Source organism: Chiloscyllium punctatum, chromosome 1 (assembly GCF_047496795.1).
Source record: "Chiloscyllium punctatum isolate Juve2018m chromosome 1, sChiPun1.3, whole genome shotgun sequence".
NCBI lineage: Eukaryota > Metazoa > Chordata > Chondrichthyes > Orectolobiformes > Hemiscylliidae > Chiloscyllium > Chiloscyllium punctatum.
Window position 1 is genome coordinate 177,208,307 of NC_092739.1, and position 27,749 is coordinate 177,236,055.

Here is a 27,749-nt window from a genome sequence, read left to right on the forward strand (position 1 = left end):
AGTCAGCTCCTCACTCTCCCTGTCTGCTCTTAGCTCCTCACTCTCCCCGCTCCGAATCAGCTCCTCACTCTCCTCGCTCCCACGCTGCTGCTCACTCTCCCCACTCCCACATAACTCTTCACTCTCCCCGCTCCCTTCCAGCTCCACAATCTTCCCGCTCCCACTCAGCTCCTCACTCTCCCCACTCCCACTCAGCACCTCTCTCTCCCCACTCCCTCTCAGCTCCTCACTCTCCCCGCTCCCCTCAGCTCCTCACTCTCCCCACTCCCACTCAGCACCTCTCTCTCCCCACTCCCTCTCAGCTCCTCACTCTCCCCGCTTCCTCTCAGGTCCTCACTCTCTGCACTCCCACTCTCCCCGCCCACTCTCACTTCTCACTCTTCCTACTCCCACACAGCTCCTCGCTCTCCCCACTCCCTCTCAGCTCCTCACTCTCCCCACTCCCACTCTGCTCCTCAATCTCCCCGCTGACACGCTGCTCCTTACTCTCTCCACTCCCACATAATTCTTCACTCTCCCCGCTCCCACTCAGCTCCTCCATCTCCCCGCTCCCATTCAGCTCCTCCATCTCCCCGCTCCCATTCAGCTCCTCACTCTCCCCGCTTCCACTCAGCTCCTCACTCTTCTCGCTCCCACTCATCTCCTCACTCTTCTCGATCCCTCTCAGCTCCTCACTCTACCCGCTCCAACTCAGCTTCACACTCCCCGCAAACTCTCACTCCTCACTCTTCCCGCACCCTCTCAGCTCCTCACTCTCCCCTCTCCCAGTCAGCTCCTCAGTCTCCGACTCCCAGTCAGCTTCTCACTCTCCCCGCCTACTTTCAGCATCTCACTCTCCCCGCCCACTCTCAGCTCCTCACTCTCCCCGCTCCGAATCATCTCCTCATTCTCCCCGCTCCCACGCTCAGCCCCTCACTCTCCCCGACCATGCTCAGCTCCTCACTCTCCCCGCCCACTCTCAGCTCCTCACTCTCCCCGCTCCTACCCAGCTCCTCACTCTCCCTGTCCACTCTCGGCTCCTTACTCTCCCCGGTCCCACTCTGCTCCTCACTCTCCCCACACCCGCTCAACTCCACACTCTCCCCGCTCCCTCTCAGCTCCTCACTCTCCCTGCTCCCACTCTGCTCCTCACTCTTCCCGCTTCCTCTCACCTCCTTCCTCTCCCCACTCCCACTCAGCTCCTCACTCTCCCTACTCCCGCTCAGCTCCTCACTCTCCGACTCCCGCTCAGCTCCACACTCTCCCCGCCCATTCTCAGCTCCTCAATCTCCCCGCTCCTACCCAGCTCCTCACTCTCCCCGTCCAGTCTCGGCTCCTTACTCTCCCCGGTCCCACTCAGCTCCTCACTCTCCCCGACCACTCTCACTCCTCACTCTTCCCACTCCCACTAAGCTCCTCACTCTCCCCGCTCCGAATCAGCTCCTCACTGTCCCTGCTCTGACTCAGCTCCTCATTCTTCCTGCTCCCACTTAGCTCCTCACTCTCCCCACTCCCACCCAGCTCCTCACTCTGCCATCAGCTCCTCACTCTCCCCGCACCCTCTCACCTCCTTCCTCTCCCTGCTCCCACCCAGCTCCTCACTCTGCCATCAGCTCCTCACTCTCCCCGCACCCTCTCACCTGCTTCCTCTCCCTGCTCCCACTCACCTCCTTCCTCTCCCTGCCCGCTCTTAGCTCCTCATTCTCCCCACTCCCACTCAGCTCCTCACTCTCCCCGCCCACTCTCGGCTCCTCACTCTCCATGCTCCGACTCAGCTCCTCACTTTCCCCGCTCCCACGCTGCTGCTAACTCTCCCACTCCCACGTAACTCTTCGCTCTCCCCGCTCCCTTCCAGCTCCACAATCTTCCCGCTCCCACTCAGCTCCTCGCTGAGAGGGTGTGTGGGTGAGTGTGACGGAGTATAATCCTGTGAGAGGGTGTATGGGTGAGTGTGATGGAGTATAAGCCTCTGAGAGGGTGGGTGGGTGAGTGTGACGGAGTATAATCCTGTGAGAGGGTGTATGGGTGAGTGTGATGGTGTATATGCCTGTAACAGGATATGTGGGTAAGTGTGATGGATTGTAGGCCTGTGAAAGAGTGTGTGTGATGGTGTATAAGCCTGTAAGAGGGTGTGTGGGTGAGTGTGACGGAATATAAGCCTGTGAGAGGGTGCGTGAGTGAGTGTGATTGTGTATACGCCTGTAACAGGGTATATGGCTGAGTGTGACAGAGTATAATCCTGTGAGCAGGTGTGTGGGTGAGTGTGTTATAGTCTAAGCCTGTGAGAGGGTGTGTGTATGAGTGTGATGGAATGTAAGCCTGTAAGTGGGTGTGCGTCTGAGTGTGAGGGAGTATAAGCCTGTGAGAGGGTGTGTGTGTGAATGTGATGCAATATAAGCCTGTGAGTGGGTGTGTGTGTGAGTGTGACAGAGTATACACCTGTGAGTGTGTGTGAGTTTGACGGAATATAAGCCTGTGAGTGGATGTGTGTGTGAGTGTGATGGGGTATAAGCCTGTGAGAGGTGTGTGGGTGAGAGTGACAGAGTATAATCCTGTGAGAGGGTGGGTGGGTGAGTGTGATGGTTTATAAGCCTGTGTGAGGGTATGTGGGTGAGTGTGACTGAGTATATGCCTGTGACAGGATGTGTGTGTGAGTGTGATGGAGTATACGCCTGTGAGAGGGTGTGTATGATAGTAATGGAGTATAACCCTGTGAGTGGGTCTGTGTGAGTGTGACGGAGTATATTCCTGTGAGAGGGTGTGTGGGTGAGTGTGATGGAATATAAGCCTGTGAGAGGGTGTGGTGTGGAGAGTGATGGAGTATAAGCTTGTGAGTATGTGTGGGGGAGAGTAATGGAATATCAGCCTGTGAGAGGGTGTGTGTGTGAGTGTGATGGAGTATAAGCCTGTGAGAGGGTGTGTGTGTGAGTGTGATGGAGTATAAGCCTGTAAGAGGGTGTGGGTGTGAGTGTGATGGAGTATAAGCCTGTGAGAGGGTGTGTGTGTGAGTGTGATGGAGTTTAAGCCTGTGAGAGGGTGTATGTGTGTGAGTGTGATGGAGTATAAGCCTGTGAGAGGGTGTATGTGTGTGAGTGTGATGGAGTTTAAGCCTGTGAGAGGGTGTGTGTGTGAGTGTGATGGAGTATAAGCCTGTAAGAGGGTGTGGGTGTGAGTGTGATGGAGTATAAGCCTGTGAGAGGGTGTGGGTGTGAGTGTGATGGAGTATAAGTCTGTGAGAGGGTGTGGGTGTGAGTGTGATGGAGTATAAGCCTGTGAGAGGGTGTGGGTGTGTGAGTGTGATGGAGTATAAGCCTGTGAGAGGGTGTGGGTGTGAGTGTAACGGAGTATAAGCCTGTGAGAGGGTGTATGTGTGTGAGTGTGATGGAGTATAAGCCTGTGAGAGGGTGTATGTGTGTGAGTGTGATGGAGTATAAGCCTGTGAGAGGGTGTGGGTGTGAGTGTAACGGAGTATAAGCCTGTGAGAGGGTGTGGGTGTGAGTGTGATGGAGTATAAGCCTGTGAGAGGGTGTGTGTGTGAGTGTGATGGAGTATAAGCCTGTGAGAGGGTGTGGGTGTGAGTGTAACGGAGTATAAGCCTGTGAGAGGGTGTGGGTGTGAGTGTGATGGAGTATAAGCCTGTGAGAGGGTGTGTGTGTGAGTGTGATGGAGTATAAGCCTGTGAGAGGGTGTATGTGTGTGAGTGTGATGGAGTATAAGCCTGTGAGAGGGTGTATGTGTGTGAGTGTGATGGAGTATAAGCCTGTGAGAGGGTGTATGTGTGTGAGTGTGATGGAGTATAAGCCTGTGAGAGGGTGTATGTGTGTGAGTGTGATGGAGTATAAGCCTGTGAGAGGGTGTATGTGTGTGAGTGTGATGGAGTATAAGCCTGTGAGAGGGTGGGTGGGTGAGTGTGATGGAGTATAAGCTGTGATGAGATTACTTACAGTGTGGAAACAGGCCCTTCGGCCCAACAAGTCCACACCGACCCACCGAAGTGCAGCCCACCCAGACCCGTTCTCCTACATTTACCCATTCACCTAACACTACGGGCAATTTAGTATGGCAAATTCACCTAACCTGCACATTTTTGGAATGTGGGAAGAAACCGGAGCACCCGAAGGAAACCCGAGCAGACACAGGGAGAATGTGCAAACTCCACACAGTCAGTTGCCTGAGGCGGGAATTGAACACACTTGCTTTATCTGATTTATATAAATGATTTACATTTCCCTCGAACATCGGAGGCTGAGGGGTGACTTTATAGAGGTTTACAAAATTATGAGGGGTATGGATAGGATAAATAGACAAAGTCTTTTCCCTGGGATTGGGGAGTCCAGAACTAGAGGGCATAGGTTTAGAGTGAGAGGGGAAAGATATGAAAGAGACCTAAGGGGCCATTTTTGCACACAGAGGGTGGTATGTGTATGGAATGAGCTGCCAGAGGATGTGGTGGAGGCTGGTACAATTGCAACGTTTAAGAGGCATTTGGATGGGTATATGAATAGGAAGGGTTTAGAGGGATATGGGCCGGGTGCTGGCAGGTGGGACTAGATTGGGTTGGGATATCTGGTCGGCATGGACGGGTTGGACCAAAAGGTCTATTTCCATGCTGTACACCTCTATGACTCTATTTAGAGTTGGATGTTGATGGCAAAATCTCTAAACTTACAGATAGGTCCCTCAGCTCAAGAGAATAGTGAATGTGAGGATGAGGCTGAGTGACTTCGGGGGAGATTGATAAGTTGGCCAAATGGATAGACACCTGGCAGATGAATTTCAATGTAGAGAAATGTGAGGACATTAACTTAGGTAGGAGAAACACAGAGACAGTACAGACTCAGTGGTACAACTTTGAGGGGAGGACAGGAGCAGAGAGACCTCAGGGTTCATGTACATCATTCTCTGAAAGTGGCCAGGCAAGTTGTAACAGTTATTGAGAAGACTTATATGATCCTTGGGGTTATAAATAGAGGCAGAGAGTAAAGAAGCAACAAAGTGATACGACACCTCTCCACATCATTGGTCAGATCACATTTGGAGTATTGTGTTCAGTTCTGGGAACTTTGTTTAAGGAAGGATATTAAAGCCCTGGAGAGAATTTAAAGGAGATTTCCTCGAATGAAGGCTGTTAGATACAATAGACAACAGACAATAGGTGCAGGAGTAGGCCATTCTGCCCTTCAAGCCAGCACCACCAGTCATTATGATCATGGCTGATCATCCTCAATCAGTATCCTGTTCCTGCCATATCCCATAACTCTTGATTCCACTATCCTTAAGAGTTCTATCCAACTATTTCTTGAAAGTATCCAGAGACTTGGCCTCCACTGCCTTCTGGGACAGAGCATTCCACACAGCCACCACTCTCTGGGTGAAGTAGTTTCTCCTCAACTCTGTTCTAAGTGGCCTACCCTTTATTTTTAAACTGTGTCCTCTGGTTCGAGACTCACCCAACAGCAGAAACATGCTTCCTGCCTCCAGAGTGTCCAATCCTTTAATAATCTTATACGTCTCAATCAGATCCCCTCTCAGCCTTCGAAACTCAAGGGTATACAAGCCCAGCCGCTCCAATCTTTCAGCGTAAGATAGTCCCGCCATTCCAGGAATTGACCTCATGAACCTACGCTGCACTCCCTCAATAGCCAGAATGTCTTTCCTCAAGTTTGGAGACCAAACTGCGCACAATATTCCAGGTGCGGTCTCACCAGGGCCCTGTATAGCTGCAGAAGGACTCTTTGCTTCTATACTCAATTCCTCTTGTTATGAAGGCCAGCACGCTATTAGCTTTCTTCACTACGTGCTGTACCTGCATGCTTGCTTTCATTGACTAATGTACAAGAACACCTAGATCTCGTTGTACTGCCCCTTTACCTAACTTGACTCCATTTAGGTAGGAATCTGCCTTCCTGTTCTTGCCACCAAAGTGGATAACCATACATTTATCCACATTAAACTGCATCTGCCATGCATCCATCCACTCACCTAGCCTGTCCAAGTCACCCTGTAATCTCCTGACATCCTCCTCACATTTCACCCTGCCACTCAGCTTTATGTCATCGGCAAATTTGCTAATGTTACTAGTAATACCATCATCTATATCATGAATGTATCTTGTAAAAAGCTGCGGTCCCAGCACTGATCCCTTCGTCACACCACTGGTCACCGCCTGCCATTCCGAAAGAGAGCCATTTATCACTACTCTTTGTTTCCTGTCAGCCAACCAATTTTCAATCCAAGTCAGTACTTTGCCCCTAATACCATGCGCCCTAACTTTGCTCACTGACCTCCTATGTGGGACTTTATCAAAGGTTTTCTGAAAGTCCAGGTACACTACATCCACTGGATCTCCCTTGTCCATCTTCAGAGTTACATCCTCAAAAAATTCCAGAAGATTAGTCAAGCATGATTTCCTCTTCATAAATCCATGCTGACTCTGACCTGTCCTGTTACTGCTATCCAGATGTGTTGTAATTTCATCCTTTATAATTGACTCCAGCATTTTTCCCACCACTGAGGTCAGACTAACTGGACTATAATTTTTCTCTCTCCCTCCTTTCTTAAAAAGTGGGACAACATTAGCCACCCTCCAATCCGCAGGAACTGATCCTGAATCTATAGAACATTGGAAAATGATCACCAACACATCCACGATCTCTAGAGCCACCTCCTTCAGTAGAGCATCAGGCCCCGGGGATTTATCAGCTTTCAGACCTAACAGTCTCTCCAACACCATTTCCCTTTAATTAAATATAAATTCCCTTCAGTTCAGGTCCTTCAGCCACTATTACATCTGGGAGATTGCTCGTGTCTTCCCCAGTGAAGACAGATCTAAAGTACCAATTCAACTCTTCTGCCATTTCTTTGTTCCCCGTAATAAATTCACCCATTTCTGTCTTCAAGGGCCCAATTTTAGTCTTAACCATTTTTTTTCCTTTCACATACCTAAAAAAGCCTTTACTACTCTACATTTTTGGCAAGTTTTACTTTCGTACCTTATTTTTCTTTGTGTATTTCCTTTTTAGTAATCCTCTGTTGTTCTTTAAAAGCTTCCCAGTCCTTTGTTTTCCCACTTATCTTATCTTTTTTGCTTTTGTCTTTATAAGGTCCTTAACTTCCCTCGTCAGCCACGGCCACCCCTGCCTCCCCTTCCTTTTTGGAATGAACTGATCCTGCATCTTCTGCATTATATCCAGAAATACCTGCCATTGTTGTTCCACTGCCATCCCTGCTAGGGTATTGCACCATTGAACTTTGGCCAGCTCCTCCTCATAGCTCCATAGTTCTCCTTATTCAACTGAAATATTGTCACTTCCAATTCTATCCTCTCCCTTTCAAACTACAGATTAAAGCTTATTGTATTGTGGTCACTACCTCCTAATGGCTCCTTTATTTCGAGGTCCCTGATCAAATCCGGTTTGTTGCACAATACCAGATCCAGAATTGCTTTCTCCCTGGTAGGCCCCAGCACAAACTGTTCTAAGAATCCATCTCGGAGGTACTCCACAAACTCCCTTTCTTGGGGTCCAAAACCATCCTGATTCTCCCAGTCTACCTGCATGTTGAAATCCCCCATAACAACTGTAGTAATATCTTTGCGACAGGCTGATTTCAGCTCCTTATTCAACTTACATCTGACATCCAGACTACTGTTTGGGGGCCTGTAGATAACTCCCATTAGGGTCTTTCTACCTTTAGAATTTCTCAGCTCTATTTATACTGACTCTACATCCCCTGATTCTAGGTCCCCCCCGCACAAGGGACTGAATATCATTCCTTACCAACAGGGCCACCCCACCCCCTCTGCCAATCAGTCTGTCCTTTCAATAGCACATGTAGCCTTGAATATTCATTTCCCAGGCCCTGTCCACTTGAAGCCACGTCTCAGTTATCCCCACAACATCGTAACTGCCAATTTCCAAATGAACCTCAAGCTCATCCACCTTATTTCTTTTGCTTCATGCATTCATATATAATATTTTTAATTTGTTACTCTCCTCACCCTTCCTATCAATCCCTATTTCACTTGACCTTACGGCATCATCCTTTTTTGAGTTTTCTGCTCCACTGATTCCATTGTCTTTCTTGACTTCTCTTGTTCTAACTTTCCCTTTAACTTCGTTCTCAAACTCCCAGTTTGTCCCCTCCCCCCCTCTATTTAGTTTAAATGCAACTGTGTTGCAGTAGCAAACCTGCCTGCCAGAATGCTGGTCCCCCACCTATTAAGGTCCAACCCGTCCTTCTTGTATAATTTATCCTTATCGCTGAACATACCCCAGTGATCCAAGAATTTAAATCCTTGCTTCCTGCACCAGTTCCACAGCCACACATTCAAGTCCATTATCTCCCTGTTCCTGGTCCTCTCCAGCCCGAGGAACTGGAAACAAACCGGAGATAACCACCCTGGACGTCCTGCTTTTCAGCCGCCTTCCGAGTCCTCCAAAGTCCCGCTGTAGAATGTCCCTCCTCTTCTTCCCGACGTCATTTGTGCCGACATGCACCACCATACAAAGAACGATGAGAGAAATTGGGCTTATTCCCCTTTGAGCAGAGAATATTAAGAGGTGGCCTTATTGAGGTGTTCAAAATTACAAACAATTTTGACAGGGTAAAGAGGATATTCTGTTTCCTCTAATTGGTATGTCAGTAACTAGGAGTCACAACTTCAAGATTGTCAGCAAGAGCTGGGAGGAGATGAGAAGAAACTTCTTTACTCAGAGAGTTGTTCGGATTTAGAATGTGCTGCCTGGGAGAGTGATGGAGGCGGATTTCAAAGGAGGTTTCAAGGATATATATTTTAAAGTGATTAAGTTGGAGGGCTACGGAGATAGGGCTGGCTGGATACTGATGCTCCTTCCCCACCTTGTTAATTGATGCTCCTTAATAACTGATCCTCCTTCCGCACCTTAATAACTGATGCTCCTTCCCCACCTTATTACCTGATTCTCTTTACCTGACTCCCTCTAGCCCTACATTGTTGCTTTCTCAGTTTCCTCTGCACTGTCATTTTCCTTTGACATGTCTTTGACACTGTTGTGTATTTTTGTACCTTCAGTTCAGTTTTGCCAACAGTCTTCAGTAATTGCAGCCATGTAGACTTGGTGAACAATCTCCACAATGGACTCGGGACATGTCTATACAATGTCCCTAGCCCCGACCAACTGTTTACTTCCTACGAATGTGGCAACTTACGCTTAGAGAAAGGCGAGGATTGTGACTGCGGCAAACCTGAGGTAAGGTGGAGGCTTTTATTTTCTGTGAATTAGAGGCTTTGTGTCAATGTAGAATTGGTTCAAGTTGTGACAGGAATCTGTTGGCTTAGTTCTGACCAGCTCATTTTTTCTTAACAAGCACTCGTCTTGTACAAAAAAAAACTGTTCATCTAATGAGTTTTCACGTAAATAGGGACTTTCTAAAATGTCCTGCAACAAATAAACTGCATTTGATGTCAAGCTAGTGATAGGAAATATAGCAGCAATTTGCTCAAGGAGATTCCTACATGGAGATGAAAAGGATTACACATTTACATACACTTATCCAACAGTATTCATTCTCCCCCACATTCCACAAGTGTTAATAATACTATTCAATTGTACTCAAATCCGTACACATGAGTAAAATATTTATAACTCACAGAATCATACAGTATAGCAGAGGCCTTACAGCCCATCAAGTCTGCGCTGACAAAAAAACTGCTTGAAATCTGGACTCTCCTACATTTAGCACTAGGTATATAACAGTGGAATGTTATGATATTCCAAATGCTTATTTAAATTCTTTTAATAGGTTATGAGCTTTGCTGCCTCAACTACCCTCCGAGACAGTGCATTCCAGACACCTCCACCCTCTGGGTGAAAAGGTTTTTCCTCTAAACCTCCTGCCTTTCACTTTAAAATTATGTCCCTTGTTATTCACCCACATAAATCCAATCAAATTATGACATGTTCACATAGGATATGGCGAGGTCAGAATTTATTGTGTATCACAAATTGCCCTGAGGAAGGGAGGTCTGTCATCTTAGCTCCAGGACATCACTGCAGGAGTTCCTCAAGGCAGTGAGCTAGGCCCAACCATTTTCAGCTGCTTCATCAATGAATGACCTGGATGAAAATATAAAATATGGTACGTAAGTTTGTGGATGACACCAAAATTGGTGGCTTTGTAGACAGTGAAGAAGTTTGGATTTGAGAATATAGTGCTGGAAAAGCACAGCTGGTCAGGCAGAATCTAAGGAGCAGGACAGTCGACACTTCAGGCAAAAGCCCTTCATCAGGAATGAGGCTGTGAGCCAGGGGCTGGTGAGTTAAATGGGAGGGCAGTGGGGCTAGTGGGAAGGTAGCTGGGAGTGCGATAGGTTGATGGAGGTGGAGGGGGGTAATTGTGATGGGTCAGACAGGAGGGTGGACCAGATTGGTGGGAAGAAAGATGAGGACGGTGCTGGGTTGGAAGGTTGGAATTGGGATAAGGTGGGGGGGGGGGGGAAGGGGGAAAGGGTGGGGGAAGAGAGAGAAAATTAGGAAACTGATGAAATCCACATTGATGCTGTGTGGTTGGAGGGTCCCAAGGTAAGTGAGGCGTTCTTCCTCCAGGCATCGGTTGGTTAGGGCATAGCAATGGAGGAGACCCAGGACCTGCATTTGGTTGGCGTAGTGGGAAAGGAGTTGAAGAGTCGGCCACAGGACAGTGGGATTGATTGGTATGGATGTCCCAGAGATGTTCCCTACTCTGCGAGTAGGCGTCCTGTTTCCCCAATGTAGAAGAGACTGCATCGGGAGCAACGGACACAGTAAATGACACGTGTGGAAGTGCAGGTGAAACTTTGATGGATGTGGAAGGCTCCTTTGGGGCCTTGGACAGAGATGAGGGAGGAGGTGTGGACGCAGGTCTCGCAATTCCTGCAGTGGCAGGGGAAGGTGCCAGGAGGGGAAGGTGGGTTGTTGGGAGGCATGCACCTGACGAGGGAATCGCAGAGGAAACGGTCTTTATAGAAAGCGGAGAGGGGTGGGGAGGGAAATGTATCTCTGGGTGGTGGGGTCAGTTTGTAGGTGGCGGAAATGCCGGAGGATGATGCGATGTGTACAGAGGTTGGTGGGGTGGAAGGTGAGGACTGGGGGGGGTTCTGTCCCTATTGCAGTTGGAGGCATGGGGTTAGAGGGCAGAGGTGGGGGAAGTGGAGGGGTGGCATCGTCAACAGTAAAGAAAGGTATCTAAGATTACAAGGGGATCTTAATCAAATGGGTCAGAGGGCTGAAAAATGGCTAATGGAGTTCAATTTGGATAAATGTGAGGTATTACATTTTGGTAAAATAAACAGGTGTAGGACCTATACAATTACTGGTAGGGCCTTGGGTGCTGTTGTAAAACAGAGACACCTAGGGGCTCAGGTACATAATTGAAGTTTCTGTCACTTGTAGACAGGGTGGTTAAAAAGGCATTTAACACTCTTGTGTTTGTTGCTCAGTCCTTAGAGTTTAGGAGTTGGGAAGTCATGTTGAGGTTGTACATGATATTGGTGAGGCCTTTTCTGGAATACTGTGTCCAGTTCTGGTTACCCAGTTATTGGAAGGATATTATTAAGCTGGAGAGGGTTCAGAAGAGATTTACCAGAATGTTGCCTGATATGGAAGGTTTAAGTTTTAAAGAAAGGCTGGATAGGCTGAAAGTATTTTCAGTGGAGCGTAGGAGGTTGAGAGGTGACCTGATAGAAGTTTATAAAATTATGAGAGGTATAGATAGTTAATGGTAGTTGTCTTTTTCCTAGGATGGGAAATTTCAGGACTAGGAGGCACATTGTTAAGGTGACAGGAGAGAGGTTTACAAAAGACTCTTGTAATGGGAGATACACAAACAAAATGGCCTGAAGTTGCAATCGATGAAGCCAAAATCTTCAGAGAAAGCCATTGAAAGACTGGGGGAGATATTTGTGAGGTTTAGTTATCCAGAACAACCTATTAGTGATCATGGTCCACCATTTTTATCACAAGAGTTTATGGATGGTCTAAAGTCGAATGAAGTTTGACATATCCGACCAACATTTCCTCATCCAGCCTCTCAAATATGGTTTGGCAGGAAGATTTGTTCAGACCTTCCTTAAAGATAAACATTCCTTCAAGGTAATTCCAAAACAAGAATCACTTTCCAAAAGACTGAGATAAATTTTGTCAGCATACTAAAGCACAGCATTAGTTCAAGATCCACAAGTCATTGAACTGAAGAGAGACCTGGATATACCAAAGGACAGACAGTAACTGAAGCATCTCAGGGCTACAGTACCTTAGTAGAGAATACCATCAACTTGTCTAAACCTCAGAACATTCAGTCAACTCAGGAAATGACAACAGATGATGTTCCTCATACACTCAAAACACTCGAGGTTAAAGCCAACCAGAAAAATAAACAGACACATGAGGTGCACTGACAGTCACACAGGAATTGATATCCTCCCAAATATCTTATTGAGTCATAGAGACGTACAGCACAGAAACAGACTCTCCCATCCAACTCATCCATGACGACCAGATATCCCAACCTAATCTCGTCCCATCTGGCATCAATTGGCCCATATCCTTCTAAATCCTTCCTATTCATAAACCCATCCAGATGCCTTTTAAATGTTGTAATTGTACCAGCCCCCACCACTTCCTCTGCAGCTCGTTCCATACACACACCACTGTCTGCATGAAAATGTTAGCCCTTTACGTCCCTTTTCTATCTTTCCCCTCTCACCCTAAACCTATGCCCTCCACTTTCCTCCGGGTGCTCCGGTTTCCTCCCACAGTCCAAAGATGTGCAGGTCAGGTGAATTGACCATGCTAAATTGCCTGTAGTGTTAGGTGAAGGGGTAAATGTAGGGGTATGGGTGGGTTACGCTTCGGCGGGTCGGTGTGGACTTGTTGGGCCGAAGAGCCTGTTTCCACACTGTAAGTAATCTAATCTAATCACTTCTGGACTCTCCTATCCCAGGGAAAAGACATTGGCTATTCGCCCTTTTCATGCCCCTACTGACTGTTGTATATATGATTGTGAATGTTTTCATTGCAGGAACCTCTGATGTAATGTAATGTTGGAAGAATGTTGGTGTATTTACGTTAGAATAACGGACTGTCACTTGAAGGGACTGATCATGTAGCAGTATGATGATATAATTCACCATTTTGGACAGGATACAGCTTAGTCTAACTCTGCTTGCTCTAGAGTGAACATTTCTTTAATAAAGCTCTTGCTACTCAACACTTAAGCTTCATGTGCTCTTTGGAACTGAGAGATGTGATTTCTCAATTTGAAGAGCAATTCAGAGTGAGTTACCACTAACACTGACAGCTGATCTGGGATAATTGGTTGAGTTTATAATGAGCCTTATTTATGCTGGCTGAGAATGTCAGACATTCATATGCAGGTGTCCGTTCCCTGTAAGTGAAAGGAGCCTTTTATTTGAATTACCTGGAAGTCTGGAGAGACGATGATTCCTGTTTGTTTTCTCCATGTCAACACTTCAACTAACCAGGATGTGGAGGTGTTGGTGTTAAACTGGGCTGGACAAAGTTAAAAAAAATCACACAATACCAGGTTACAGTCCAATAAGTTTATTTGAAAGTCCAAGCTTTCGGAGCTTTGCTTAACGCTGTGCGATAACCTGGTGTGGTGTGATTTTTAATGGGTTAACCAATCAGAGTTGGATTTGCCAATGAATCAGAATCCTTTTTTCCTGCTGAATGAATTGTTTCAAGGGGTCAGAATTTTTTATTGCATGTTGATGTATTCAATATTGTAAACAATCCCATCATATCTCCCTAAGAAATCTTTGTGACTTGGTTTGGGAATCACTGGCTGAGCCAATATTTATTTCCATTACAGTATGCCCTTGAGAAGCTGGGAGTGAGCTTCCTTATTGCAATGCCGTGGGCCACTGGTGTAGTTGTATCAAAAATGCTGTGAGGAAAGGATTTCCAACTTTGACCCAACAACACTGAGGAAACCTTGTTCAGGAGTTAATGAGAGATGGGACATTGTAAAATGTCCACCACTCTCAGGAATTAACTGTAGCAATTGTCATATTTTGTGCTCAAACCGTGGAACAGAATGTCAGGTCCATGATCTTCTGCCTCAGTGCATATAGTCCGAGTAATCCATCTTACTGCTTTATGGTTGTGTCATTGATAAGTTGAGATGTCACCTTAGTAACCATGAATTTGTGTATTTGTTTTGCCCTCAGGAGTGTACAGACCCCTGCTGTGAGCCCTTGACGTGTCAATTCAAACCTGGTGCCCAGTGCTCTTGGGACACTGGCCTCTGCTGTAAGAACTGCAAAGTAAGAGCTGATTGGATCATTCTGTGTCACACTGGAAACAATAAGGGTGGGGGTAATAACACAATCAGCATCCTAGGCTTTCTTAATAGGCACAGACAGCAAGAGCAAAGTGTTTATGTTAACACCAGACCATAAGCTGGAGGCACAGAATTCGTCTATACAACCTATCAAGTATGCTCCATCATTCAACTCGTTCATGGCTCATCTGACAATCCTCAACTCCACTTTCCTGATTTAAGTCCATAACACTTAATTCTCTCACTGATTTAAAAATCTGTCTCTCTCAACTTTGAATATACTCAGTGACTGAGTTTTTACAGTGCTCTGTGGTAAAGAATCCCACAGACTCACTACAGTCTGAGAAGAAATAGCTTTGCCACCTCTGTCTTCAATTGAAATGATTTACTCTGAAAGCATGCCCTCTAGTCCTAGACTGTCCCACAGGGGAAGCAACCTTTCCACATCGATCTTGTTAACTCCCCAAAAACCTTGTACATAGAACATAGAACATAGAACATAGAACAATACAGCACAGAACAGGCCCTTCGGCCCACGATGTTGTGCCGAACTTCTATCCTAGATTAAGCACCCATCCATGTACCTATCCAAATGCCGCTTAAAGGTCGCCAATGAATCTGACTCTACCACTCCCACGGGCAGCGCATTCCATGCCCCCACCACTCTCTGGGTAAAGAACCCACCCCTGACATCTCCCCTATACCTTCCACCCTTCACCTTAAATTTATGTCCCCTTGTAACACTCTGTTGTACCCGGGGAAAAAGTTTCTGACTGTCTACTCTATCTATTCCTCTGATCATCTTATAAACCTCTATCAAGTCACCCCTCATCCTTCGCCGTTCCAACGAGAAAAGGCCGAGAACTCTCAACCTATCCTCGTACGACCTACTCTCCATTCCAGGCAACATCCTGGTAAATCTTCTCTGCACCCTCTCCAAAGCTTCCACATCTTTCCTAAAGTGAGGCGACCAGAACTGCACACAGTACTCCAAATGTGGCCTAACCAAAGTCCTGTACAGCTGCAACATCACTTCACGACTCTTGAATTCAATCCCTCTGCTAATGAACGATAATACTCCATAGGCCTTCTTACAAACTCTATCCACCTGAGTGGCAACCTTCAAAGATCTATGTACATAGACCCCAAGATCCCTCTGTTCCTCCACCTGACCAAGAACCCTACCATTAACCCTGTATTCCGCATTCTTATTTGTTCTTCCAAAATGGACAACCTCACACTTGGCAGGGTTGAACTCCATCTGCCACTCCTCAGCCCAGCTCTGCATCATATCTAAGTCCCTCTGCAGCCGACAACAGCCCTCCTCACTGTCCACGACTCCACCTATCTTTGTATCATCTGCAAATTTACTGACCCACCCTTCGACTCCCTCATCTAAGTCATTAATAAAAATTACAAACAGCAGAGGACCCAGAACTGATCCCTGCGGAACTCCACTTGTAACTGGGCTCCATGCTGAATATTTACCATCTACCACTACTCTCTGACTTCGACCGGTTAGCCAGTTGTCTATCCAATTGGCCAAATTTCCCTCTATCCCATGCCTCCTGACTTTCCGCATAAGCCTACCATGGGGAACCTTATCAAATGCCTTACTAAAATCCATGTACACTACATCCACTGCTCTACCCTCATCCACATGCTTGGTCACCTCCTCGAAGAATTCAATAAGACTTGTAAGGCAAGACCTACCCTTCACAAATCCGTGCTGGCTGTCCCTAATCAAGCAGTGTCTTTCCAGATACTCGTAAATCCTATCCCTCAGTACCCTTTCCATTACTTTGCCTACCACAGAAGTAAGACTAACTGGCCTGTAATTCCCGGGGTTATCCCTATTCCCTTTTTTGAACAGGGGCACAACATTCGCTACTCTCCAGTCCCCTGGTACCACCCCAGTTGCCAGTGAAGACGAGAAGATCATTGCCAACGGTACTGCAATTTCCTCTCTTGCTTCCCACATAATCCTAGGATATATCCCGTCAGGCCCGGAGGACTTGTCTATCCTCAAGTTGTTCAAAATGTCCAACACATCTTCCTTCCTAACAGGTATCTCTTCTAGCTTATCAGTCCGTTTCACACTCTCCTCTTCAACAATACGGTCCCTCTCGTTCGTAAATACTGAAGAGAAGTACTTGTTCAAGACCTCTCCTATCTCTTCCGACTCAATACACAGTCTCCCACCACTGTCCTTGATCGGACCTACCCTCGTTCTCGTCATTCTCAGGTTTCTCACATACGCATAGAATGCCTTGGGGTTATCCTTGATCCTATCCGCCAGGGATTTTTCATGCCCTCTCTTAGCTCTCCTAATCCCTTTCTTCAGGTCCCTTCTGGCTATCCTGTATCCCTCCACTGCTCTGTCTGAACCTTGTTTCCTCAACCTTATGTAAGCCTCCTTCTTCCTCTTTACTAGACATTCAACCTCCCTCGTCAACCAAGGCTCCCTCACACGACCATTTCTTTCCTGCCTGATCGGTACATACATATCAAGGACACGTCGTATCTGCTCCTTGAAAAAGTTCCACATTTCCACCACATCCTTCCCTGACAGCCTATGCTCCCAACTTATGCTCCTCAAATCCTGTCTTACAGCATCGTAATTTCCCTTCCCCCAGTTGTAAAAACTTCCTTGTTGTGCGCACCTATCTCTCTCCATAACCAAGGTGAAAGTCACAGAATTGTGGTCACCATCACCAAAATGTTCACCCACTAACAAGCCCACCACTTGTCCCGGTTCATTACCGAGTACCAAATGCAATATGGCCTCCCCTCTGGTTGGACAATCTACATACTGCGTTAGAAAAGCTTCCTGGACACACTGCACAAACACCGCCCCATCCAATCTACTTGATCTAAAGAGCTTCCAATCAATATTTGGGAAGTTGAAGTCGCCCATGACTACGACCCTGTGGCTTCTGCACCTTTCCAAAATCTGTTTCCCAATCTGTTTCTCCACATCTCTGCTGCTATTGGGGGGCCTATAATAAACACCCAACAAGGTGACTGCACCTTTCCTATTTCTGACTTCAGCCCATACTACCTCCAGAGGCAGATCCCCCTCAAACTTCCTTTCTGCAGCCGTTATGCCATTTCTAATTAGCAATGCCACCCCCCCTCCTTTTTTACCACCCTCCCTAATCTTACTGAAACATCTGTAACCAGGAACCTCCAACAGCCATTCCTGTCCCTCATCTATCCATGTTTCCGTGATGGCCACAACATCGTAGTCCCAGGTACCGATCCACGCCTTAAGTTCACCCACCTTATTTCTGATACTCCTTGCATTGAAGTATACGCACTTGAGCCCATCTCTGTGTCCGCAAGTAGTCCCTGTCAGTGCTACCTTCTCCACAGCCTCCCTACAGTCTTGGACATCCTGACACACAGCTAGCTTACTTGCTGGACTACAAGTCCGGATCCCATCCCCCTGCCAAATTAGTTTAAACCTCCCCGAAGAGTGCTAGCAAACCTACCCCCCAGGATATTGGTGCCCTTCTGGTTCAGGTGCAACCCGTCCTGTTTATACAGGTCCCACCTTCCCCAGAATGCAGTCCAATTGTCCAAATTTCTGAAGCCCTCCCTCCTACACCATCCTTGCAGCCACGTGTTCAACTGCACTCTCTCCCTATTCTTTGCCTCTCTGTCACGTGGCACCGGCAACAACCCAGAGATGACGACTCTGTCTGTCCTAGCTTTTAGCTTCCAGCCTAACTCCTTGAGCTCTTGAATGACCTCCCCACCCCTCTTCCTACCTATGTCGTTGGTGCCAATGTGCACCACGACTTCTGGCTGCACACCCTCCCCCTTAAGGATTCTGAAGACACGGTCCGAGACGTCTCAGACCCTAGTACCCGGGAGGCAACAAACCATCCGAGAGTCTCGCCCATGTCCACAGAACCGCCTGTCCGTCCCTCTAACTAGAGAGTCCCCTATAACTAGCGCTCTCCTCTTCTCCCCCTTTCCCTTCTGAATCTCAGAGCCACAGACCCCTTCACTGCAGCTTACACCTGCAAGGCTGTCCCCCCCAACAGTTTCCAAAGCTGCATACTTATTTTTTTAGGGGAACGACCACAGGGGTACGTTTCAGTAAGATCTCCTCTCACTCTGAAAGCTGCAATGAGTACAGGCTTAGCAATCTCTCGTCATAACAAAATCCCTTCTCACCTCTTATCAAGCCTAGTGCACCTTCTGTGGACTGCTTCCAATGCCAGTCTATTTTTCCTGAGATAACAGCCCCAAACTGTTCAGTGTTCCAGCTGTGGAATGACCTGTGCCTTGTACTGTTTAAGCAAGGCTTCCCAACATTTGTAGTCCATTTTCTTTAAATTAAAGACCTATATTCCACTTGCTTTTCCTATTACCCAGAGTTTTTCAAAGCTGATCACACACCATGTGATCAAGGCTCTTGTAAACAGTCCCCTTCTCAAGAATAAACTATTGAAGAAACTAAACAAACAATTATTCCAAGAATAATTAAAGAAACTTACAAGTATCAGATGTCAGAGGTTGATTTGATTTGATTTCACTGATGTGTGTGCTCAAGTATAGAAGTACAGAACTACAGTGAAAAGTCTACAATGTAGCCACACAAGGCACCATCTTAGGTACAAGTACTGACGTACAGAATCTGAAGAACAAGGGCAGAAAGAAAGAACAAAGTTAAAAGTTAAACACTGCAGTAATTATAGTAAAGCGTAAAATATACTAACTGCGAGCTTTTTGTAATTCATAGACAAGAAATTCCAAATCCCACTGTTGTGTAGCTTTCTGTAGTCTTTCTCCATTTAAATAATATTCAGCTCCTCTATTTCTCCTGCCTCATAATGTCACATTTTTCCACATTATATGCTATCTTCTAAGTCTGATGAAGGGCTTTTGCCCGAAATGTCGATTTTCCTGCTCCTCGGATGCTGCCTGACCTGCTGTGCTTTTTCAGCACCACTCTAATCTAAACTCTGGTTTCCAGCATCTGCAGTCCTCACTTTTGCCTATATCCTTCCATAGACTCTTCATGCCATTCTCACCACGTGCCTTCCCACCTATTACGCCATTCACTGACTGGCTATAATACAATCACTTCTGTCCTCCAAATCATTAATGTACATTGTAAATAATGATGGCCCAGAAGGGCTCATGCCCGAAACTTCGATTCTCCTGCTCCTTGGATGCTGCCTGACCTGCTGCGCTTTTCCAGCAACACATATTCAGCTCTGATCTCCAGCATCTGCAGTCCTCACTTTCTCTAACCACTGATCCCTAGTTACAGGATTCCATCCTGGTGAATTCTTGATCTTCTATGAGTCAGCTAATCCTCTATCAATGATAATAGGTTACTGTGAGTTTTCAAAAGGTTTGTTGGTGATATTTGTAACAAAATAGAATAAAACATAAAGAACAAAGAATAATCCAGCACAGGGACAGGCCCTTTGGCCCAAGATTGTGCCAACACACAATGCCTTTCCAAACTAAAAACCTTTTGCCTCTATGTGGTCTGTAGCACTGGGGACAAAGTAAGTTTGTGGATGATGTACAGATTGGCCGGGACGTTGGCAGTGAGGAGGAAGGTGTAGGTTACAGGAGGGTAGAAATGGATGGGTCAGACGGGCAGATCAGTGGCAGATGGATTTAACCCTGATAACTCTGAGGTGATCCACTTTGGGAGAAGGAACAAGACAAGGGAAGACTCAATGAATGGCAGGGTACCAGGAAACTCAGAGCGACAAAGTGAACTTGGGGAGGTTTTCCACACACCCCTGAAGGTGGTAGGACAGGTTAACAGGATCATTAAGAAGGCATGCGGGGTGCTTGCCTTTAAGGTATAGATGATAAGAGTCGGGAGGAGATGTTGGTGAGGCCACAGCTGGAGGGCTGTCTGCGGTTCTGGTCCCCATACTATAGGAAGGATGGGATTGTACTGGAGGAGATTCACCAGGATGGTGCCTGGGATGGAGCATTTCAGTCATGAAGGGAGGCTGGCTAAGCTCTGGGTGATTCCTTTGGAACAGAGAAGGTTGGAGGGAGGGCCTCCTGATAGAGGTCGATAAGATTATGAGGGGCATGGACAGTGTGGATAGGAAGTAGCTGTTCCCTGTCAAGAACAAAGGGACATGATTTGAAAGTAAAAGGCAGGAGGTTCCGAGGGGATTTGAGGAAAGAAGTTTTCACCCAGAGGGTGGTAGGGATATGGAATGCAGTGTCTGCGAGGGTAACTCAGGCAAAACAAAACTCAACTTTCAAAACGTACTTGAATGAGGACTTGGAGTGTTGTCAAGTCCAGGGCTGTGGGCTTGTTTGGCATAGTGGCACTGGTGTAGCTTGACGATAGCATCACACAATCACACAATGCAGAAAAGGCTGTTTCTATTCCTATCCTGAGGCTGAGTGATCCTAGGCCTCCCCGCACCCTCTCCCCTCTATCCTCTCCTTATGCTGTTCCTCATCCCCCCTCCCCTCTATCCTCTCCTGATGCTGTTCCTTATCCCCCTCCCCGCTCTCCTATATCCTCACCTGATGCTGTTCCTCATCTCCCTCACCGCTCTCTTCATTCCTCTCCTGATGCTGTTCCTCATCCCCCCTCCCCTCTATCCTCTCCTGATGCTGTTCCTCATCCCCTCTCCCCTCTATCCTCTCCTGATGCTGTTCCTTATCCCCCTCCACGCTCCCCTCTATCCTCTCCTGATGCTGTTCCTCATCCCCCCATCCTCTCCTGATGCTGTTCCTCATCCCCTCTCCCCGCTCCCCTCTATCCTCACCTGATGCTGTTCCTCTTCCCCCCTCCCCTCTATCCTCTCCTGATGCTGTTCCTCATCCCCTCTCCCCTCTATCCTCTCCTGATGCTGTTCCTCTTCCCCCATCTCCCCTCTATCCCCTCCTGATGCTGTTCCTTATCCCCCCTCCCCGCTCCCCTCTATCCTCTCCTGATACTGTTCCTTATCCCCCCTCCCCGCTCCCCTCTATCCTCTCCTGATGCTGTTCCTCATCCCCCCATCCTCTCCTGATGCTGTTCCTCATCCTCCTCCCCTCTATCCTCTCCTGATGCTGTTCCTATCCCCCACTCTCTCCTCTCCTGATACTGTTCCTTATCCCCCCTCCCCGCTCCCCTCTATCCTCTCCTGATGCTATTTCTCATCCCCCCATCCTCTCCTGATGCTGTTCCTCATCCCCCCTCCCCTCTATCCTCTCCTGATGCTGTTCCTCTTCCCCCCCTCCCCTCTATCCCCTCCTGATGCTGTTCCTCATCCCCCTCCCCTCTATCCCCTCCTGATGCTGTTCCTCATCCCCTTCCCCTCTATCCTCTCCTGATGTTGTTCCTCATCCCCCCTCCCCCCATCCTCTCCTGATGCTGTTCCTCTTCCCCCCCTCCCCTCTATCCTCTCCTGATGCTGTTCCTCATCCCCCCTCCCCTCTATCCTCTCCTGATGCTGTTCCTCATCCCCTCTCCCCTCTATCCTCTCCTGATGCTGTTCCTCATCCCCCTCCCCCTCCCCTCTATCCTCTCCTGATGCTGTTCCTCATCCCCCCTCCCCTCTATCCTCTCCTGATGCTGTTACTCATCCCCCCCTTCTCTCTCCTCCCTGATGCTGTTCCTCATCCCCTCCCCTCTCCCCTCTACCCTCTCCTGATGCTGTTCCTTATCCCCCTCCCCGCTCCCCTCTATCCTCTCCTGATGCTGTTCCTCATCCCCCCATCCTCTCCTGATGCTGTTCCTCATCCCCTCTCCCCGCTCCCTTCTATCCTCACCTGATGCTGTTCCTCTTCCCCCCTCCCCTCTATCCTCTCCTGATGCTGTTCCTCATCCCCCTCCCCTCTATCCTCTCCTGATCCTGTTCCTCATCCCCCCCCATCCTCTACTGATGCTATTTCTCATCCCCCCATCCTCTCCTGATGCTGTTCCTCATCCCCTCTCCCCTCTATCCTCTCCTGTTGCTGTTCCTCTTCCCCCATCTCCCCTCTATCCCCTCCTGATGCTGTTCCTCTTCCCCCCTCCCCTCTATCCTCTCCTGATGCTGTTCCTCATCCCCTCTCCCCTCTATCCTCTCCTGATGCTGTTCCTCTTCCCCCATCTCCCCTCTATCCCCTCCTGATGCTGTTCCTCATCCCCCCTCCCCTCTATCCTCTCCTGATACTGTTCCTTATCCCCCCTCCCCGCTCCCCTCTATCCTCTCCTGATACTGTTCCTTATCCCCCCTCCCCGCTCCCCTCTATCCTCTCCTGATGCTGTTCCTCATCCCCCCATCCTCTCCTGATGCTGTTCCTCATCCTCCTCCCCTCTATCCTCTCCTGATGCTGTTCCTATCCCCCACTCTCTCCTCTCCTGATACTGTTCCTTATCCCCCCTCCCCGCTCCCCTCTATCCTCTCCTGATGCTATTTCTCATCCCCCCATCCTCTCCTGATGCTGTTCCTCATCCCCCCTCCCCTCTATCCTCTCCTGATGCTGTTCCTCTTCCCCCCCTCCCCTCTATCCCCTCCTGATGCTGTTCCTCATCCCCCTCCCCTCTATCCCCTCCTGATGCTGTTCCTCATCCCCTTCCCCTCTATCCTCTCCTGATGTTGTTCCTCATCCCCCCTCCCCTCGATCCTCTCCTGATGCTGTTCCTCATCCCCCCCATCCCCTCCTGATGCTGTTCCTCATCCCCCTCCCCTCTATCCTCTCCTGATGCTGTTCCTCATCCCCCCTCCCCTCTATCCTCTCCTGATGCTGTTCCTCATCCCCCCTCCCCTCTATCCTCTCCTGATGCTGTTCCTCATCCCCCCTCCCCTCTATCCTCTCCTGATGCTGTTCCTCATCCCCTCTCCCCTCTATCCTCTCCTGATGCTGTTCCTCATCCCCCTCCCCCTCCCCTCTATCCTCTCCTGATGCTGTTCCTCATCCCCTCTCCCCTCTATCCTCTCCTGATGCTGTTCCTCATCCCCCTCCCCCTCCCCTCTATCCTCTCCTGATGCTGTTCCTCATCCCCCCTCCCCTCTATCCTCTCCTGATGCTGTTACTCATCCCCCCCTTCTCTCTCCTCCCTGATGCTGTTCCTCATCCCCTCCCCTCTCCCCTCTACCCTCTCCTGATGCTGTTCCTCATTCCCCCCCCATCTCCTCTCTATCCTCTCCTGATGCTGTTCCTCTCCCCCCCTCCCTTCTATCCCCTCCTGATGCTGTTACTCATCCCCCCCCCCTTCTCTCTCCTCCCCGATGCTGTTCCTCATCCCCTCCCTGCTCTCCTCTATCCTCTCCTGATGCTGTTCCTCATCCCCCTCCCCTCTCCCCCATCCTCTCCTGATGCTGTTCCTCGTCCCCCCACCTTCTCTATCCTTTCCTGATGCTGTTCCTCATCCCCCCTGCTCCCCTCTATCCTGTCCTGATGCTGAGTGTTCCTCGGAGGTGCAAAATTGTATATTCCCTGATGGTTTGGAAAGGCTGTGACCATTTTTTCTGGAGCATTGGAGGCTATGGAGTGTCCTTACAAAATCATGAGGGGCATAGGTAAGGAGGTAGCCAAGATCCTTTCCACTAGGTAAGGGATTCCAAAACTAGTGGCACATTTTGAAGTTTGGAGTGTAATGTTTGAAAAGGGACAGGAGGACTACCATATCTTGTGCAGTGACCTTTTGTGTGGTACTTTATCTAACACCTCTTGAAATCCACATATATAACATCTCCCAGTCTCCCTTTGTCAACTGTGCATGTTTATCCTCACAGAACTCTTACAAGTTTATCAAACATAATTTTCTCTCCACAAAACCAAGTTGACTGATTACACAAAGATTTTCTAAATGTTCTTCTATTTCCTTAACAATGTTCCCAGGGAATGTGATAGCCTCATGGTATTTTCACTGGATTGTTAACCTTGAGACCCAGGGAATGTTGTGGAGACCTGAGTTCAAATCCCACCATGGCAGATAGTGGTATTTGAATTCTGTAAATATCTGAAGTTAGGAATCTAATGATGACCATGAATCCATTGTTCTTTAGGGAAGGAATGTGCCATCCTTACCTGCTCTGGCCTCCATGTGACTAGAGACCCACAGCAACGTGGTTGACTCTTAACTGCCCTCTGGGCAAATCAGTGGGCAATAAATTCTGCTGAGCAATGCTCTCATCCCATGAATGAATAAAGAAAATAAATGACATATATTAAGATAATCAGTCTCTCATTTCCTGCATTCTGTCTCCCTCCATTGATCGGAAGGTCTAAAATTGAGCAGATTTAATTTCAATTCAGTCCTGTATCTGCCAGAAACATACAGGCAGGAGAGGCTTCGTCAACATCTTGTGACCTCCATAAATCTTTGATGTTCAAGTAACCCAAGATGGAGGACGGGAGAACATTGTGGCTGGAAGCACTGCTCCTTTTGAGGTTTCTTTCACATATTCCCCTGACTATAAGATTGTTGTGTTTCTGCCAGAAAAAAAATGCCCAATTAAAACAAAAGTACCTTTCATTGCTGCCTGTGTTCCACAGTTTCTTCCAGAGGGAACCCTTTGCAGGCCATTGAAGGGAGAATGTGATTTGCCGGAGTTCTGCACAGGTGTCTCCTCAAACTGTCCTGACAATGTGTACCTGAAAGATGGCCACAAATGCAGCAAAGGAGATTTATTCTGCTACAGGGGTGTCTGTCAGTCTGCAGATAAACAGTGCCAGGAGATCTGGGGACCTGGTGAGTACAGACAACCAGTATGTTCCATGCTGTTACAGTACAAATACCTGCTGTGATCAGCTTTGTCAAATGTGTGATCTATTAGATGGATATCTGAGTCTTAAAACACCACCTACTTCCTAAATCCTAGCTTCTGACTTTAACACAGAGTGTGATGGAGTTTTAGTGCATGGTCCTCCCTACATCAGAGGTGAGGCTTTCACCTGAGCCTTACTCTCCTTCACTGTCATTGGGTCAAGATTGGTACCTGCCTGCTGAATAAAAAGCAGCAGCAGAATATTTAAAAATAGAACTGGCACCAGCTTGGAAGAGGAATGAAAGAAGATGGTCAGAGTTTGGAGCAGGAATAGACCATAGATCTCCCTGAGCTGATCTTCTCTGTATCCTTCACATCCCTCATATCCTATTCATCTTTGATCCCTGAATATCTAAAAAATATCTCTATTTCAAAGACTGCTGAATGAATACTTCTCATCGGTTTTCACTCAGGAAAAGGAGAATATTGTAGAGGAGAAGAATGACGAGATATTAGACTAGAAAGGAGCGAGGTTAGTAAGGAAGAGGTGTCATCAATTCCAGAAGGAGTGAAAGTAGACAAGTCCCCTGGGCCAGATGGGATTTATCTGAGGATTCTTTTGGAAACTAGGGAGAAGGTGTTGGAGTCTTTGGCTATGATCTTTGAGTCATCATAGACAACTGGTTGAGTACCAGAGGACTGGAGGATTGCAGATGTTGTGCCCTTGTTCAAGAAGGGCAGTAGTGATGACCCAGGTAATTATAGACCAGTGATCCTTGCGTCTGCTGTAGGAAGTTTTGGAAAGGATTCTGAGATAGTATTTGTAATCATCTGGGAAGCAACAATTTGATTGCAGATAGTCAACATGGTTTCATCAAGGGCAGGTCATGTCTCACAAACCTCATTGAGTCTTTTGAGAAGGTGAGGGTAGGGCAGTTGACATGGTGTACATGGACTTCAGTAAAGCCTTTGATAAGGTTCCACATGGTCAGCTGTTGGAGAAAATGCAGAGGCATGGGCTTGAGGGTGATTTAGCAGTTTGGATTAGAAACTGGCTTTCTGAAAGAAGGCAGCGAGTGGTGGTTGATGGAAAATATTCAGCCTGGAGTCCGGTTACTAGTGGTGTTCCACAAGGGTCTGTTTTGGGACCACTGCTGTTTGTCATTTTTATAAATGACTTAGACGCAGGCATAGGTGGATGGGTTAGTAAATTTGCAGATGACACTAAAGTCGGTGGAGTAGTGGACAGTTTGGAAGAATATTACAGGTTGCAGGGGGACTTGAATAAACTGCAGAATTAGGCTGAAAGGTTGCAAATGGAGTTCAATACAGCTAAATGTGAGGTGATTCACTTTGGGAAGAATAACAGGAAGGCAGAGTACTGGGTCAATGGAAAGTTTCTTGAGAGTGTGGATGTGCAGAGGGATCTTGGAGTCCATGTACATAGATCCCTGAAAGTTGCCACCCAGGTGGATAGTGCTGTTAAGAAGGCATACAGTGTGAATAGGAGGTGTGTTAGGTTTTATTGGGAGAGGGATTGAGTTCCGGAGCTGTAATGTCATGCTGCAACTATACAAAATGCTGGTGCGGCCGTACTTGAAATATTGTATACAGTTCTGGTCGCCCCATTACAGAAATGATGTAGAAGCATTGGAAAAGGTGCAGAGGAGATTTACCAGGATGTTTCCTGGTCTGGAGGGAAGGTCTTATGAGGAAAGGCTGAGAGACTTGGATCTGTTCTCACTGCACAGAAGAAGGCTAAGAGGGGATTTGATAGAGACATACAAGATGATCAGAGGATTAGGGAGGGTAGACAGTGAGAGTCTTTTTCCTAGGCTGATGATGTCAGCTTGTATGAGGGGGCATAGCTGCAATTTGAGGGGTGATAGATTTAAAACAGATGTCAGAGGCAGGCTGTTTACTCAGAGAGTGGTAAGGGTGTGGAAGGCCCTACCTGCCAATGTAGTTAACTCAGCCACATTAGGGAGATTTAAACAATCCTTGGATAAGCACATGGATGATGATGGGATAGTGTAGGGGGACGAGCTGAGAATAGTTCACAGGTCAGCACAACATTGAGGGCTGAAAGGGCCTGTTCTGCGCTGTATTGTTCATTGTTCTATGCACTCCACAGTGAATGGTGTACTTTATTTGGTTTTTCAGAAGTCTTTTCAGAAAGCGATCAACAGGGGAATGGTTAGAAAAATAAAGGAGAGAAAATGGGGAACTACAAGCCTGGTAGCCTTACATCATAGAATATAGAGCATTACAGCGCAGTACATGCCCTTCAGCCCTTGATGTTGCGCTGTTGTGTGAAACCAATCTGAAGCCCATCTACCCTTCATTCCATTATCATCCATATCCACTGACCATTTAAATGCCCTTAATGTTGGCAAGTCTACAACTGTTGCAGGCAGCGCATTCTACACCCCTACTACTCTCTGAGTAAAGAAACTACCTCTAACATCTATCCTATAACTATGACCCCTCAGTTTAAAGCTATGCCCCCTCGTGCTGGTCATTAGCATCTGAGGAAAGAGGCTCTCACTGTCCATCCTATCTAACCATCTGTTTATCTTATAAGTCTCAATTAAGTCACCTCTTAACTTTCTACTTTCTAATGAAAACAGCCTCAAGTCTCTCAGCCTTTCCTCAAACGACGTCTCCTCCATACCAGGCATCATCCTAGTAAATCTCCTGTGAATCCTTTCCAAAGCTTCCACATGCTTCCTGTCATGCGGTGACCAGAACTGCATGCAA

At 47.6% G+C, this 27,749-nt stretch overlaps 1 protein-coding gene across 1 annotated transcript in view; it reads left to right on the forward strand.

Moving 5' to 3' along the window:
* The window catches only part of LOC140480811 (disintegrin and metalloproteinase domain-containing protein 12-like), a 230,747-nt gene extending 205,718 nt beyond the window's left edge, over positions 1–25,029 (forward strand). Inside the window, exons 12-14 of the mRNA XM_072576233.1 lie at positions 9,032–9,209; positions 14,189–14,284; positions 24,778–25,029. Coding sequence (XP_072432334.1) covers positions 9,032–9,209; positions 14,189–14,284; positions 24,778–25,029 — 526 coding nt within the window. The remainder of the gene's footprint in view (positions 1–9,031; positions 9,210–14,188; positions 14,285–24,777) is intronic.
* The last annotated feature ends 2,720 nt before the right edge of the window (positions 25,030–27,749 follow it).